General features: G+C 41.8%; 1 protein-coding gene across 5 annotated transcripts in view; it reads right to left on the reverse strand.

Moving 5' to 3' along the window:
* LOC111152345 (potassium voltage-gated channel subfamily Q member 5) overlaps positions 1-14,217 on the reverse strand; it is a 530,797-nt gene that overhangs the window by 17,308 nt on the left and 499,272 nt on the right. For 4 of the 5 annotated variants that reach the window (XM_022510852.1, XM_022510851.1, XM_022510850.1 and 1 more), the window contains one exon: positions 10,646-10,754. The exons of the other annotated variant lie outside the window; for it this stretch is intronic. In XM_022510852.1, the coding sequence (XP_022366560.1) occupies positions 10,646-10,754 (109 nt within the window). The remainder of the gene's footprint in view (positions 1-10,645; positions 10,755-14,217) is intronic. 5 annotated transcript variants of the gene reach the window in all.

The raw sequence follows: 14,217 nt of genomic DNA on the forward strand, positions 1-14,217 counted from the left end.
GTGTTACTTGTTTGGATGATTTATTAATGTTACTTCTCTGTTAACACATTAACAGGACTCAGTAATGCAGATTTGCATATATATATATATATATATATATATATATATATATATATATATTTAGACTCTGAAAATCCTTCAAAGCTAGTTATAGAACTATATCTCCAAGACTCCTTTACCTTTCTTTCATGTTGCATTGGGCTACTAGCCAGTGACTAAGGAGACACAGGAGCTCCTGGATGCACTGACCAATCTCATTTTCTGGCTTCCGATCCTTGCTGGGGATGTGTAAATTAGCACCCCTCATACGTAGTCCATTAGATGCCTTATTGTTTAAGTTCTCACCTGGCTGACTTAGGGAACAGGACCCATTCTCTGGCCACAACTGCTGGCACATGGATATCGTTCTTCTAATACTTGTTATTATTGAGTTTTATATTCAGGATTTGGTAGCTCTCCTATACCACTTTTTTTTTTTTTTTTTAAAAGGGGATAAGAATAGTAGAACCCAAGCAAGAACTTGAGATTCAAGCAAGTCTACAAACAGTTAACTCTCCTCTTAGGATTTTGTGAGCATTGATCCAGTAACTAAATTTGGGAATTTTATTTCCCTAGGAGTATAAAATTCTGCCTACATTTTAAAGTATGAGTAAGTAAATAAATAAAGTGCCCATACCCATTGATTGCTCTTGAATATTTTTAGTCATAACAATGAATAGGAGTTTCAGTTTAAATTATAACCAAATAAAAGGTTAGAAATTAGATGCTGCAGAGTAAGTGTGTCTTCCGTGAAAACACTAGTTTAATGCAGCCTCAGAGCAAAATGTGGCCATGAGCAATTATCTCCAAAACAGAAACAAGCAAAAAAGAATATTCCAGGGACTATATTAGCTGATTTGTGTTAAATAAATAAATAAATATGTGTTAAATGATCCATAAAATGTTCTTGCAGCAGCGTCCCTTACTGTAACATGCCATAGACTTGGCTGTCAAGAATGTCTTAACAGTGACTTGCAAACAAAGACTCATCACCTCTGCTAAAATAGCAGAGACGCTATCAGCAAAATTAAGAACGGGTGATGATTAAACAGCTTGTAGGTTTAACAAAAACCCACAACATGTGCCTCTGCTTCTCTATTTGTGGAGTATTCTTGTCTGAAGTATGGAGCGAGATTTAAGAAGGATTAGGAGATGAGAATGCATTTTAGGGGACAGTCCAGGCAATGGTCCTGCACGTGCCCTTCAGAATAGGAAGAACACAAGGGCGAGGAAACTGGAAAACCTTGTTGCCCAGCCCAGGGGTACAGCAAGGCCTGATTTGCATACCCGCCTGAGCAACTCTGACAAGCCATCATGGCTCTTCTGTTTGCTGATCAAATCTGAGCCATTTCAGCAGAGTTGATGAGCCTTTGCTAGTTGCAAAGAAATGCTTGACGTTTTATCTATGTTCTTATTAGAGTGAAAGATTCTGATAGATAATTTAGAAAAATGTTCTGTTTACCATCTGGCTTGAAACCCTTTTGCCTCTACTGAATTTTTCTCCAGAGTCATTGACGACCTCCCGGTTTGTCAATGCTAAAGGACCTTCTCACACTTTCTCTTCTTGACCTCTTAGCCGAACTGAACACAGTGGAGCCCGCCCCCGGCTCAGAGGGCTGTCCGCTGGCCCCTCCTCTGCGCGCCCCTCCTGGTTTCCCCAACAGTCTGGCAGCTGTGTTAGTCTCCACCAAAGCCTTCTTCCTTTGGCAACTCCCTCCAGGTTTGTGAGCCTTAAATCCTGTGGTGACCTTCTGTCTTCACTCCCATACCCCCCTTGAGGTGACACTTCTCCAAAGCATTTATGTCTGTGTCCATGACTACCAAGTTAGTCCCCATTCCAGATTTTTCTCCTGGGCTTCTGAAGCCTGGCCTCACCTGTGTGCTGGGCCCCACGGTGACCCTGCAAGCTCACCAGTTGCAACAAGGCACCCTCTTCCCACAAGCCAGCCTCTTCGTGACCCGCTCCCTCAGATGTCCCCTCCTGATTCCTCCTGCTCGTTCACTCTGTCTTTTCTAACCTGCAAATACCCAAATCCTATCATTTTCTCATGTCTGAAGGGCTCTGAACTCTGTCCTTCAGGACTCTTCATCGCCATGGGCTGGCCCCCCCGTGCAGAGCCAGGTATGGTAACAACAATGGTCCCCTCTTTCCAATCCATTCCTTGCAGTGAGTCATAGTCCTAAGTATTAGAATAAATCACCAGTCCGACAAACTTACTTCCGTACTTAGCCTCCACGCCCTCCGGCTTGTTCTAATGGCGCCTGCTCCTCCCTTGAGTCTAACCTCTCCTCCCCATGTTCTCTGCCCCACCAGGACTGATACCGTCTTCAGATCTGGTTCTCAGCAACTGCGGCTCCCTCTGCCTGAACTCACACCCATTTTAGTAATCTGGCTGGTACCTACAAAGCCACCAGATCTCTTCTAGGATGCCCCCTCTTCTAGAAAGCCTTCCTATATGCCATCTCCCATGTAAGTGCTGACTTTCTATCTGCCCAAATAGCCCAGACTTCTATTATTATAGTGATCTGTCGCTTGGCATCATAATTGACTTTTCTTCTGGCACGCCCTTCAAGGTTCTAATCAGGGATCCATCTTTCTTGTTAACGTATATTCTGGTGTCTGGTGCAGAGTAGAAGCGCTCTCTCCCTCCCTCCCTCTCTCTCTCTATATATACATATACATGTATATATATATATGTTTTAGAGTCCATGAACGGATTCTTTGGGGAGTTTATAGCCAAGCCTCTGTGTGGGTGGGGTTGGGAGGGGAGAGGAGAGGTAGCTTCTCCCTTTCACAGTCCTTTTCTTGGGAGGGTTCCTGGGAAGGCAGCAAGTTACCTGGAACATTGCCTTGTGGTTGGGTGGAAAAATTGCTTTTCCCACCCTGAGTGGTGCTGCTCTGAGTGATTCCTCAGCATAGGTGGTGAGGACATAACTTTGAGAGGTGACAGCAAGTGCTTTCTGGGGAAGGGGGTGCAGGCAGGCAAGGCCACAAACTTTTGGAAGTTGGGAGTACCCCTGAGAAGAGAGAAAGAAGCGCTCCTCTCCTGTGACATATCGGTGGAATTCAGAAAGGAGAGGGTGTGGCCTGAGCAGGGAAGGGCAGAGTAGGCAGCGCACTGGGAAGGCAATACGGAGCCCAGAAACATGAAAGTTGTAATAGCCAGCTTACGTAGTGCTTACCCTGTGCCCAGCACTGTTCAAAGTGCTCTGCAAATGTTAATTCAATCAATCTCCCCCTCAGCCCTACAAGGTCAATCCTATTACCCTCCTCACTTCACCAATAAAATAAGGAAACGAGGCACTGAGAGGTGACATGGGTTGCTCAAGGTTGCACAGAGGCTATCATTTCTTGGATCACTCCTCAGAGCAACTCTCAGGAGGGTGGGGGCTAGGGGTAGAATGAGCTCATGATGCCAGGGGAAAGTCGGCTGCAGCTTCAACTTAAGAATTCTTTATTTATTCCTTTGATTTTCTAGAAGGCTGGTTTGGCCTGGGAAATACAATGTTGTGTACAAGTGAAACTCAGCAGGCATGGTGATTACTGCTTTGGTATATTAAGAGAAGTTAAGAACATGATGCAATCAACTTCTCGGTCATTTCTGTTCAGAATAATGAGTAATCTCCATTGGGCTGTTTTGGTTATCTTTACAAGAATAGGCTGTATGGTGTTCTGATTCCTTTCTTTCTTTTATTCTTTCTTTCTTTCTTTTGTTTTATTTTTCTTAAAGATTTAAAGATTTATTTATTTGAGAGAGAGAGAGCAAGCGAGCACAAGTAGGCAGAGCGGCAGGCAGATGGAGAGGGAGAAGCAGGGTCTCCACTGAGCAGGGAGCCCAATGTAGGGCTCGATCCCTGACATCATGACCTGAGCTGAAGGCAGATGCTTAACCAACTGAGCCACCCAGGTGCCCCTGTTCTGATTTAGTTCTTGACAATTGACAGAAATAGTTGCATAAAACAAGCTGATAAGAGAACAATTGTTGTTGAGGATCTTGTTAGTAATTCTGTTAAAAATGCAGGGAAGAGGCAGGCTAGTTTTGCATCATTTTAGTGGACAGAGCTCATTCTGCAATTGCGTAATAAATCCTTCACATAGCACTTCCTTGATGCCTTGGTATGCCTATCTCAGAATTTATCTAGCCAGTTCAGTACAGGAAAACAAATACAAACATTTCTTTTTATTTTTTAAAAATTATTATTCTGAGAGCTTAAATAACAATAAGAAAGAACAAGTGTTGGTGAAGATGTGGACAAAAAGGAATTCTCGTGCACTGTTGGCGGGAAGGTAAATTGGTGCAGTCACTGTAAAAGACAGTATGGATGTTTCTCAAAAAATTAAAAATAGAAATACTATATGATCCAGTAATTTTACCGGGTATTTACCCAAAGAAAACAAAACACTAATTTGAAGAGGTACATGCACCGCTATGTTTATTGCAGCACTATTCACAACAGCCAAAATATGGAAGCAACCTGCGTGTCCATCGTAGACAAATGGATAAAGAAGATATGGTATATATATATAAAATGGAGTACTATGCAGCCATAAAAGGATGCTATCTTGCTATTTGTGACAATATTAATGAATCTAGAGGGTATAGTGTTAAGTGAAATAAGTCAGACTGAGAAAGGAAAACACCAGATGATTTCACTCATATATGGAGTCTAAAAAACAAGACAAATGAATAAACAAGCAAACAAACAAAAAGCAGAATCAGGTCTATAAATACAGAGCACACATTGATGGCTGCCAGAGGGAAGTGGAGTGGGATGCTGGGCTGAAAGACTGAAGAGGGAATGGGAAGTACAGGCTTCCAGTTATGGAATGAGTAAGTCTCATGAATAAAATGCACAGCATGGGGAGTATAGTCAATGAGATGTAATAGCATTGTATGGTGACAGACAGCAGCTACAGTTGGGGTGGACCTAGCATAATATACAGAGAAGTTGAATCACTATACAGTACACCTAAAAATAGTGTAGCATTGTGTGTCAACTATACTCAAATAAAAATAATATGAAAATTAGTACTCTGAAACTTTTTTACAAATATAGAATTGTATTGGATATAACTTTAAGCAATTATTATTATTTATTATGTATTTATTTATATTAATTATTTTGAATTAATGAGCTTATATTAATTCTTGTGGGAAATATTATGCAAGATTCTCACTTATGTAGTGTTTATACAATGCTAAATATAAGCTTGAAAGGTAACAGTCAACCTCTTGAGATATTCCCAGATATTCAGATGTTTTATATTGTGAGGGAACATATATAAGGTAATTGATGGGTTTATTTTTAATCTGAAAATTTTGATATTGTGTCTGAGAAAGTTTTTTTTTTTTTTTTTAAGATTTTACTTATTTATTTGAGAGAGAGTGAGAGAGAGCACTAGAGGTGTGGAAGGGCAGAGGGAGAAGCAGGCTCTCCGCCTAGCAGCGAACCTGATGTGGGGATCATGACCTGGGCCAGAGGCAGACGCTTAATCGACGGAGCCACCCGGGTGCCTCTAGAAAGTATTTGCTGAACATTGATAGGAAAACTGTATCTTGCCACGTGTTATCTGAATTGTTATTTCATATGTTAAAGCCCTAGCTCCCAGTACCTCAGAATGTGACTGTATTTTGAGACAGAGCTTTAGAAGAAGTGATTAAGTTGAAATAAGATCCTTAGGGAAGGGCCTGCTCCAACCTGCGTGGTGTCACTATAAGAAGAGGAGATGTGGACGCAGGTCTGTGGGCTCCCAGAGGAAAGATGACGTGAGGACACAGAGAGAAGGTGGCTCTCTGTAAGCCAGAGAGAGAGGCCTCAGAAGAAACAACACGCTGACACTTTGATCTTGGGCTTCCGGCCTCCCGAGCCGTGAGAAAGGAAATTTCTGTCGTTGAAACCACCCAAACTGTGGTATTTTGTTGCGGTGGCCCTAGCAAATAAATACACCATGATATAATGAAAAGTGAGTGCATGGAATATTCAACAGTTTATCAATTTGCTTGTCAATCTGTTTACTTCTCTGCTAATGTCATCGTTCTCTTTATTATTTATAAAGGTTTTATTTATGTATTTGAGAAAGCATTCCAGCAAGACGGGGAGGGGAGGGGCAGAGGGAGAAGCAGACTCTGGGCTCCATCCCAGGACCCTGAGATCATGCCCTGAGCAGAAAGCAGGCACTTAAACCCACGGAGCCACCCAAACTCCCCTCATCTTTCTATTTAGAGACTGATTTCTATGAGTGAATGAAATGAAAATTAACATTGTCTGTATTAAATCATTAACAAAATATAGAACATTTGTGAAAAATAAGTACAATCTTCCCTCCCAGTAATGAGTTTAAAACACATTTCCAGCAACTTTGTGCCCTCCCATTAAATAACATTTTGAGAATAATCTGTGATAATCCTGGAGGAATTATGCAAAACTAAGTATTCTTCTGATTTTTAAGACATATTTTGGAAATGTCTAAGAATAGCCATTGTTCGTTACTATAAAAACTGATGTCAGTTATTGAAAAAAAAGTCTCCAAGTGCATTTGGATAACATAATCCAGACAAGTTCAGACAGTGGCCTTAGTCATCTCAAAGAATCTTTACTGCCCAAAATAACTAGAAATTAGAAAATGGCAGATGCTTAGTAAATATTAATAACCAAAGCAAGAGCTCCTGTTTTGCTCCTGGGGGATGTAGTGGTTTTGTTTTCCGTGTTGTCATCCTTGCAGTGCAATACATATTTTCTGTTATACATCTTCATGTTAATTTGGCTCTTAGGAAAAACCATTATTATTGTAAGAGCTACTGGAGGACAAAAGGCATATTCAACTATTCATCTTAAATAATCAAACCACCAAAAAATAACAAGAAAAATGCCAAAACAAAGTTGCTCTTTTAGAGGTGAATAATGGTTGGTTCATGCTTGCAAGCAGTAACATAGACAAACACAATAACATTTTAGATGAGCTGCAAGAAATGGGTAGGTTCTGGCCAAAGACATTCCTGTCAACAGCTATGCGGCTTTTTTCATTTAATTGGGCTGAAGAAAAGGACACTTCTGCATACGATTTAGGGATTTACAATAGCAAACTCCTTTTCAGAACTGCAATTGTACTGGTGGGTCTTTTAATCATGTATTTTTAGAAATTAAGTAGTATCACGAGTTGAAGATTTCCAATGAAGTTATTAACTACTGAGCGTAGCTATTGCGTTTTTAGAGAATCCATGAATTTTAAGGGGAACTCAGAATCAGGATACGGGGGAGAAAAACATCCCCCTTGAGCGTCACACAGGGGCAAGCAGAAAGCTCCAGTTCACAAAAAGGAGATACACGTAAATAATAAAGTCCCGTTAAAAATAAGAACCAAGAAAGGATTCTGAAAAGCAAGGGAATTCTGCAAAGGACTTTACAAAAATCAGGCAAGTTTCAAGAGGATGGCAGGAAAGTAAATCTCAAGCAGCCGCTGAAGTGCTTAGCTAGCAGAATAAACCTATTTCGTTTTCTTTCTTGCGGCTCACAATTCTTTTTATAGGTTGTGAGGCAAAAGCAGAAAGCTTCAGAAGGTCTTGGGAAATGAACAAATTGGGTTAAGTATGACTTTTAGGGAGCCTAATCTGTTCCCATTAGATAAGATTTTACTGTACTGTTGCAAGTCAGACTAATCTGTGGATGAATTGCCCCATCTTCACTATAGGGTCTTTGAGGGGTGGAATGAATGAATGTGAAGAATTTCAAGGTGACTTCTTCTTGACCAGCAATGCCCAAGAGAACTTTCTGCAGTGATGCAAATACACTGTGTCTTCTGAGCCCAGTATAGCAGCCACTTGTGGCTCTTGAGAACTTAAAATGTGGGTAGTGCCACTGATGAACTGAATTTTTAAAAAAGATTTTATTTATTTACTTGAGAAAGAAAGTGAGTGAAAGAGAACACGAGAGGGTAGAAGGTCAGAGGGAGAAGCAGACTCACTGCGGAGCTGGGAGCCTGATGCGGGACTAGATCCCGGAAGTCCGGGATCACCACCTGAGCTGAAGGCAGTCGCTTGACTGACTGAGCCACCCAAGTGCCCTGATGAACTGAATTTTAAGTCTGATTTAAATTAATTCAAATTTTACTGGCCTCATGTGGCCACAGGTCACCGTAACAGACAATGCAGTTCTAGATCCTTCCTGTCCCTTTTAACTGAAGGCTTCAAGCATCATTTTGCTACATATCCTTGGGTTTTCTGGGCTTAAATATTACCTAAGGCATCCAGGTTCCCCAGGGGTAGGGAGATCATATAACTTGAGATACTTTGAGAAACACAGGGAGTATCAACAATGAACGATTATGATGAGACAAGAGGCATCATCTAGGATGGTCCAGGGCCCGTGAGGAGGTGCAGTCCTCCACCCATTGTTTGTTGCTCTAGGGTTCCATTGAGAAGTTACTGGATTTTACTTCTTTTTAGGGTGCTGTAACAGACAAGGTATAAGTATCTTCTTGGGTATACATTTTTATCAACCATGATTTTCTTTGCCTTAACAAACATTTATCAAAATTTTTATAACTCTTTTCTGCTTTCCCAGTGATTCCCAAACATCAAGTAAAGCAATTTCTAACGATACAAAATGACCAACTAAAAATAGAAGTAAAGAATCAGTCATGCTGATCTCTGAAATTAGACTAAGTATCTGTATAGCTAAGTTGGGTTGGATATTTTAAGTTTTCTTCTGGCTTTTTGGTAAGAGGCAGAGAGAGCCAAAAAGATCAGAGGTATTTCTTTGCAACAAAGTCACTCAGGGTTCAGGGACAGATTAAAATTCTCCCAAAGGGATTAAACTAGGCAGGCTGAGTTTGCAGCACTTTCTTTAGTCCAGATCCTAAATTTTGGAGTGAGCAGATCCTGGAAATATAAAGGTAAGTTGCCTTGGATACTCTATTAGATTCTGTCATTGGAAGAGGAGTATATTAACATCAGCTTTTTAATTTATTCTATTTTTATTTTTTTATAGTTTTAAATTATTATCATTATTTTTTAAAGGTTTTATTTATTTATTTGACACAGAGAGCGGGGTGGTGGAAGCAGGCTCCCCTGAGCAGAGAGCCTGATGCGGGGCTCAATCCCGGGACCCTGAGATCATGACCTGAGCCGAAGGCAGAGGCTTAACCTGCTGAGCCACCCAGGTGCACCCCCGCTTTTTAAAAAAATATTTTATATATTTGACAGAGAGAGACACAGCGAGAGAGGGAACACAGCAGGGGGAGTGGGAGAGGGAGAAGCAGGCCTCCTGCTGAGTAGGGAGTCTGATTCGGGGCTCCATCCCAGGACCGTGGGATCATGACCTGAGCTGAAGGCAGACGCTTAAAGACTGAGCTACCCAGGCACTCCTTAAGATCAGCTTTTAAATTCAATATCTATTTAAAGTGTATTTAGAGCCCCAAGTCTCCTCCTTGCCTCATCTCGGTGGATGGCTGCCCATTGTATTCTCATCCCAGCAGAAGTCTGGGGTTTTATTCTTTGGGGAGATCTCTGAACTGCTGGATGCTGGGCACATAACCTAACCCTAACCTTAACCCAAATCCTAATCCTAATCCTAACTCTAACCCTACTCCTAAACTCTAACCCCTAATCTCTAACTCTAAATAACCCTCAGGAGAGGTCTCCGAAATGCAGGATATCAGGTACATACCCTAAGCCTAATCATAACCCTAACCCAAAATCTGAGAAAAAAAAAAACACAACAAGATGTGGTATATATACACACTGGAATATTACTCAGCCACGAAAAGAATGAAATCTTGCCATTTGCAACGATGTGCATGGAGCTAGAGAGTATTATGCTAAGCAAAATATGTCAGTCAGGGAAAGACAAATACCATATGATTTCATTCATATGTAGAATTTAAGAAACAAAAAAAAACGATCATAGGGGAAAAAGAGAGAGAGACACAAACCAAGAAATAGACTGTTAACTATAGAGAACAAAGCGATGGTTACCAGAGGCGAAGTGGGTGGGAAAGATGGGTTAAGTGGGTGATGGGGGTCAAGGAGGCACTTGTGATAAGCACTGTTGTATGGAAGTGTCGGATCACTGCACTGCACACCTGAAACTAATATTACGTTGTAACTAACTGGAATTTAAATAAAATCTTAAAGCCAAAAAATCAGCATTCAGCCAGAGAGGAGCAAGTCACTGCAGAGGACTTCAGGTTTCTCCTATTCAGAATTCAACCCGTTTTGAAATAACCTAGTGGGATTTTTCTTTGATGTAAGATACAGAACCATGGATCAGAGTATCAAGTCATAAAAATAATTTTATAAATCCAATTGCGTCTATACACAAAATGCCCTGAAAGCCTACAAATTCTCACGACAAGCCAATTCTCAGGGAATCTCTCCGGCATGGCCTGGCATTCCGAATCTCACTTCCTTTTATAACACACTTTGTGCCGAGCACAGTAGAGTTTTGTATAAAGAAAATGTATTTCAGAATTTAATAGGCATGTGAATGAACAGGAACAGAGAAACTATTTCAGGAGTTTTACCTGCAGGAAAAATAACTCAGTACTATACTAATTCAAATAATTCAAATGATCTTTGGATCATTTTGTCAAAGGTTTTCCACCAACCTGATAGCTCGAATGACAGTTTTAAGCGGTGGGGTGAGGTCCTCGACGGATACGTCACACTGGCATCCCTTCTCGTCGTACACATCGTCAGTGCCAAGTGCCGTGTCGGCTGCAAGAGAAAATTGTCAGTTGAAGACACCACTATCAGCAACTGCAAACATGTTTGCTGAACAGGAACAGAGGGGATCTCAGAGGCTAAGCTTGGAAGTCAAGAGATGTGTAAATTTCTGGAACGGGAGATGGGTTAAATAAATATTAATATATTTATATAACGGAATCCTAGGAAGCCGTTAAAATCACTTTGAAGGCCAGGGACTGAGAAACGTCACAATTTATTACTTTAAAAAAATCTATATATCTATCTGGGATTAACAATGATTTTATTCTTTTTGCTTGGCTGTATTTTCTAAAATATCTACGATGCATATATATTACCCTGGTAATAAGTAAATCAAGTGATAAAAACACACTCATGAGAGATGTGTTATGTAGCCTCCAAATACTATTTAAACCTCTTTAAATGTTGAGCTACACTAAAGCACTAGGCTGCTTTCTGTTGTCTTTGCTCGGCCCAGTGTTCCTTTGCTAAGTCATGAAAAAGAAGAGACTTTGCCCTGAGTTGTCTCGGTTGGGCTCGCAATCCTGAAGGGCTTGCGGAAGTCCGTTCACTGAAGCGGTGTTTGTATTTGGACCGGCAGCTGGGGCATCACTTAGTCAAGATCTTTAGTGTGTGGTTGCCGAGTCTCCCGTGTGCCAAGAGTGGAAGGAGTGGGGATGGGAAGAGCTGTACGTGGGTCTTCACATCTCTGCTTCGTGGTCCTTTGGGCTTTCTTACCCTCACGCTTAGGAAGAGGGAGAGCCGGAGCTGCTGCCTCACAATAATGAAAATCACAGCAACCATTCGTTGAAATTCATGCCCGGCGTTGAAAGGAAGCCTCCGCCGATATTAGTGCTCTTGTTTAGACGCACTCTACACGTTACTGGTGATATTATGCCTGGTTTTAGAAGCCAAAACTGAGGCTCAGAGAAGGTAAGTATCTTACCTGAGGCCACACAGGGGGTCAGTGGAGCGAGTGAGCTGCAGAGCGTGTTACTAAAATCCAGTTCCCCGAGGCTCTGACACTGCATCACCCAGTGCCAGAATGCCTTCAGGGTTCCCGTGGTGGGTTTAGCGGTGGCGTGCAACGTGTCAGGAGAGAGCAGGGGAAAGAGCTGGCCACGCGTGCTGCCTTGTCACTGCAGCCTATCCCTGCTGGGCATGTTCGACTTCTCTCCGGAGAAGTCTGCCACAGTTTCAATGAGAGGACACATGCTGATTCTGCCTGACCCTTGGTTCTGACTCAGTGATGCACTTGAGGGGAGCTGGCCCATTTCGCTTGACTGACCACCTACGCAACAGAGCCCTTTTAATACACGACACGCCCAAGGTCAGATGACATTCTTCCAGGAGCAGTTGGCAATTTCTTTCTCTGATTTGAGCCTAACCTGCTTTCAATTGGTATAATAGCTGAGTAGCATTGGACTTAAATTCATGTCCACTTGGAATATCAGAATATGACTTTATTTGGAATAAGGGTCTTTGCAGATGTAATTAAGGTAGGGTTCAGGATGAGACCATACTGGATTAGGGTGGGCCTTCATCCCAATGGAAGTGTCCTTATAAGACAGAAAAGGAGAAGGTACAGGAATAAAAAGAAGATGGAAGCAGAGCCTGGTCTGATGCATCTGTAAGAAAGGATACCAAGAATTTGGGGCAACCACCAGAAGCTGAGAGAAGTATGGGATGCCTTCTCCCTCAGAGACTCTAGAAGGAACCAACCCTGGTGATGCCCTGATTTCAGACATCCTGATTTCTTGAACTGTAAGAAAATAAATTTCTGTTGTTTTAAGTCACCCAGTGTGTGGTCATTTGTTATGGCATCTCTAGGAAATGAACACAGTTGGGAAAACTTTTCTCCATCGTTGCCAAATCTTCACTCAAGGACAACAAGGATGATGACAATAATACTAATAAGTGCTTTTGGGGGAATCTAATTATGTGCCAAGAACTTTAATGGCTTCAAGCCCCACAACAGGTATGTATTATTATTCCCTATTTTACGGATCATGAAAATGAGGCACAGAAAGCTGAGAAATGCGCTCGAGGACAAATGAAGAGTAAGTGACAGAACGAGAATTGAAATTTGGCAGTTGGGTTTTGGAGCTGCATTAGTAAATACTGACTGACTCTTAAGTCTCCCTTCCGCCTCCTTCCAGATTTGTCTGTCTCCTCTCTTGTTGCCATTTGCGTTCCCTTCCCTTGCATTATATTTGTACCCATGTGGCTTTGTGTGGCGTGCTCTCACGGTCTCAGGTGAAGTGACCCCAAACACCGAGAGAGAACCCTATTCGGGGGAGTGTGGTTACCATGGCCATGTGCTAAGCCAGTGCATACCCTAAAGGGGACCTGGAAATACATATACCCTGGAGTTGCGAGGAGGGTGTGTGTGGGGCAAGAGATGCAGGGGTTCACACACAGGCTGGATGATCGCCATGTGCCATTATGGAACCCTCTGAGATACCCAGATGTTAGCTCCCTAAAGGAAATACCAAATAACGCACTTATCAGGATTCCTAGTACAGAACTCAAAAAAGTACTTTTAAAAAAAGAAATATTTGTTTATTTTAGAGAGAGAGAGAGAGAGAACACAAAGGGGAAAGACAGATGGAGAGAAATTCTGAAGCAGACTCCGCACTGAGTGCATGCCCAGCATGGGGCTCGATCTCACGACCCTGAAATCATGACCTGAGCCAGAATCAAGAGTCAGACGCTTAACTGACCATGCCACCCAGGCGCCGCATTTACAGAAGTATTTTGTGCTGCCGTTCAGAAAAGAGACATGTGACCGCTTTCCTTCATGTGAACTCTAGTGAGAGGCACTTCTCATACAGACCCATGTTTTTATCTCTGAAAACTGGGGAACACTGGAGAGGCTACAGGGAAGGCGGATCCTTCAATGCCTGTTACCAAGGACTTATCTACTTGAAAATACCATATAAGCAACCCTAACACAATGATGTATGTCCAAAACAATTAAATAGCATAAAGTACAGGGTTCTTTAACTATGAAGTTAACGGAAAACTTTATCAGCAGGTGTGTACAATAAGCACAAATGTCAAGATAGTGAAATCATAATGTTCACACTGTCGATGACACTGGGGACATTCCAAATGATTACGAGACAGTTTCCTGCTCTACCTCACCCCTGTCCTTCCTGTACCCCAATAAGAGCTTCAGCTTAGCCGTTCTGTTTAGGAACAGGTTGGACAGAAGATGGGAGTCAGTCACCAACTGCTTCATATCCAAATGAACCTTATTGTGGAATGTTATTACACGTAAGAACTTGATGGTTCAAGGCATAAATTAAATTCTCAGGCTTTAAAAAACATTTTTTGTAGGTTTGGTCAGAACACATGAATAGGAAATATATCCTTGCTGGCATATATTGAATCAAGGACTGAGTTAGGAAATTTTTCTCCTTATTTCAAAGCCACAAAAATGGGGAAAATGCTGCCTTTCTCCTTCATAACT

The sequence above is a fragment of the Enhydra lutris genome, unplaced genomic scaffold (assembly GCF_002288905.1).
Source record: "Enhydra lutris kenyoni isolate GAN:26980312 unplaced genomic scaffold, ASM228890v2 scaffoldscaffold28, whole genome shotgun sequence".
Taxonomy (NCBI): Eukaryota; Metazoa; Chordata; class Mammalia; order Carnivora; family Mustelidae; genus Enhydra; species Enhydra lutris.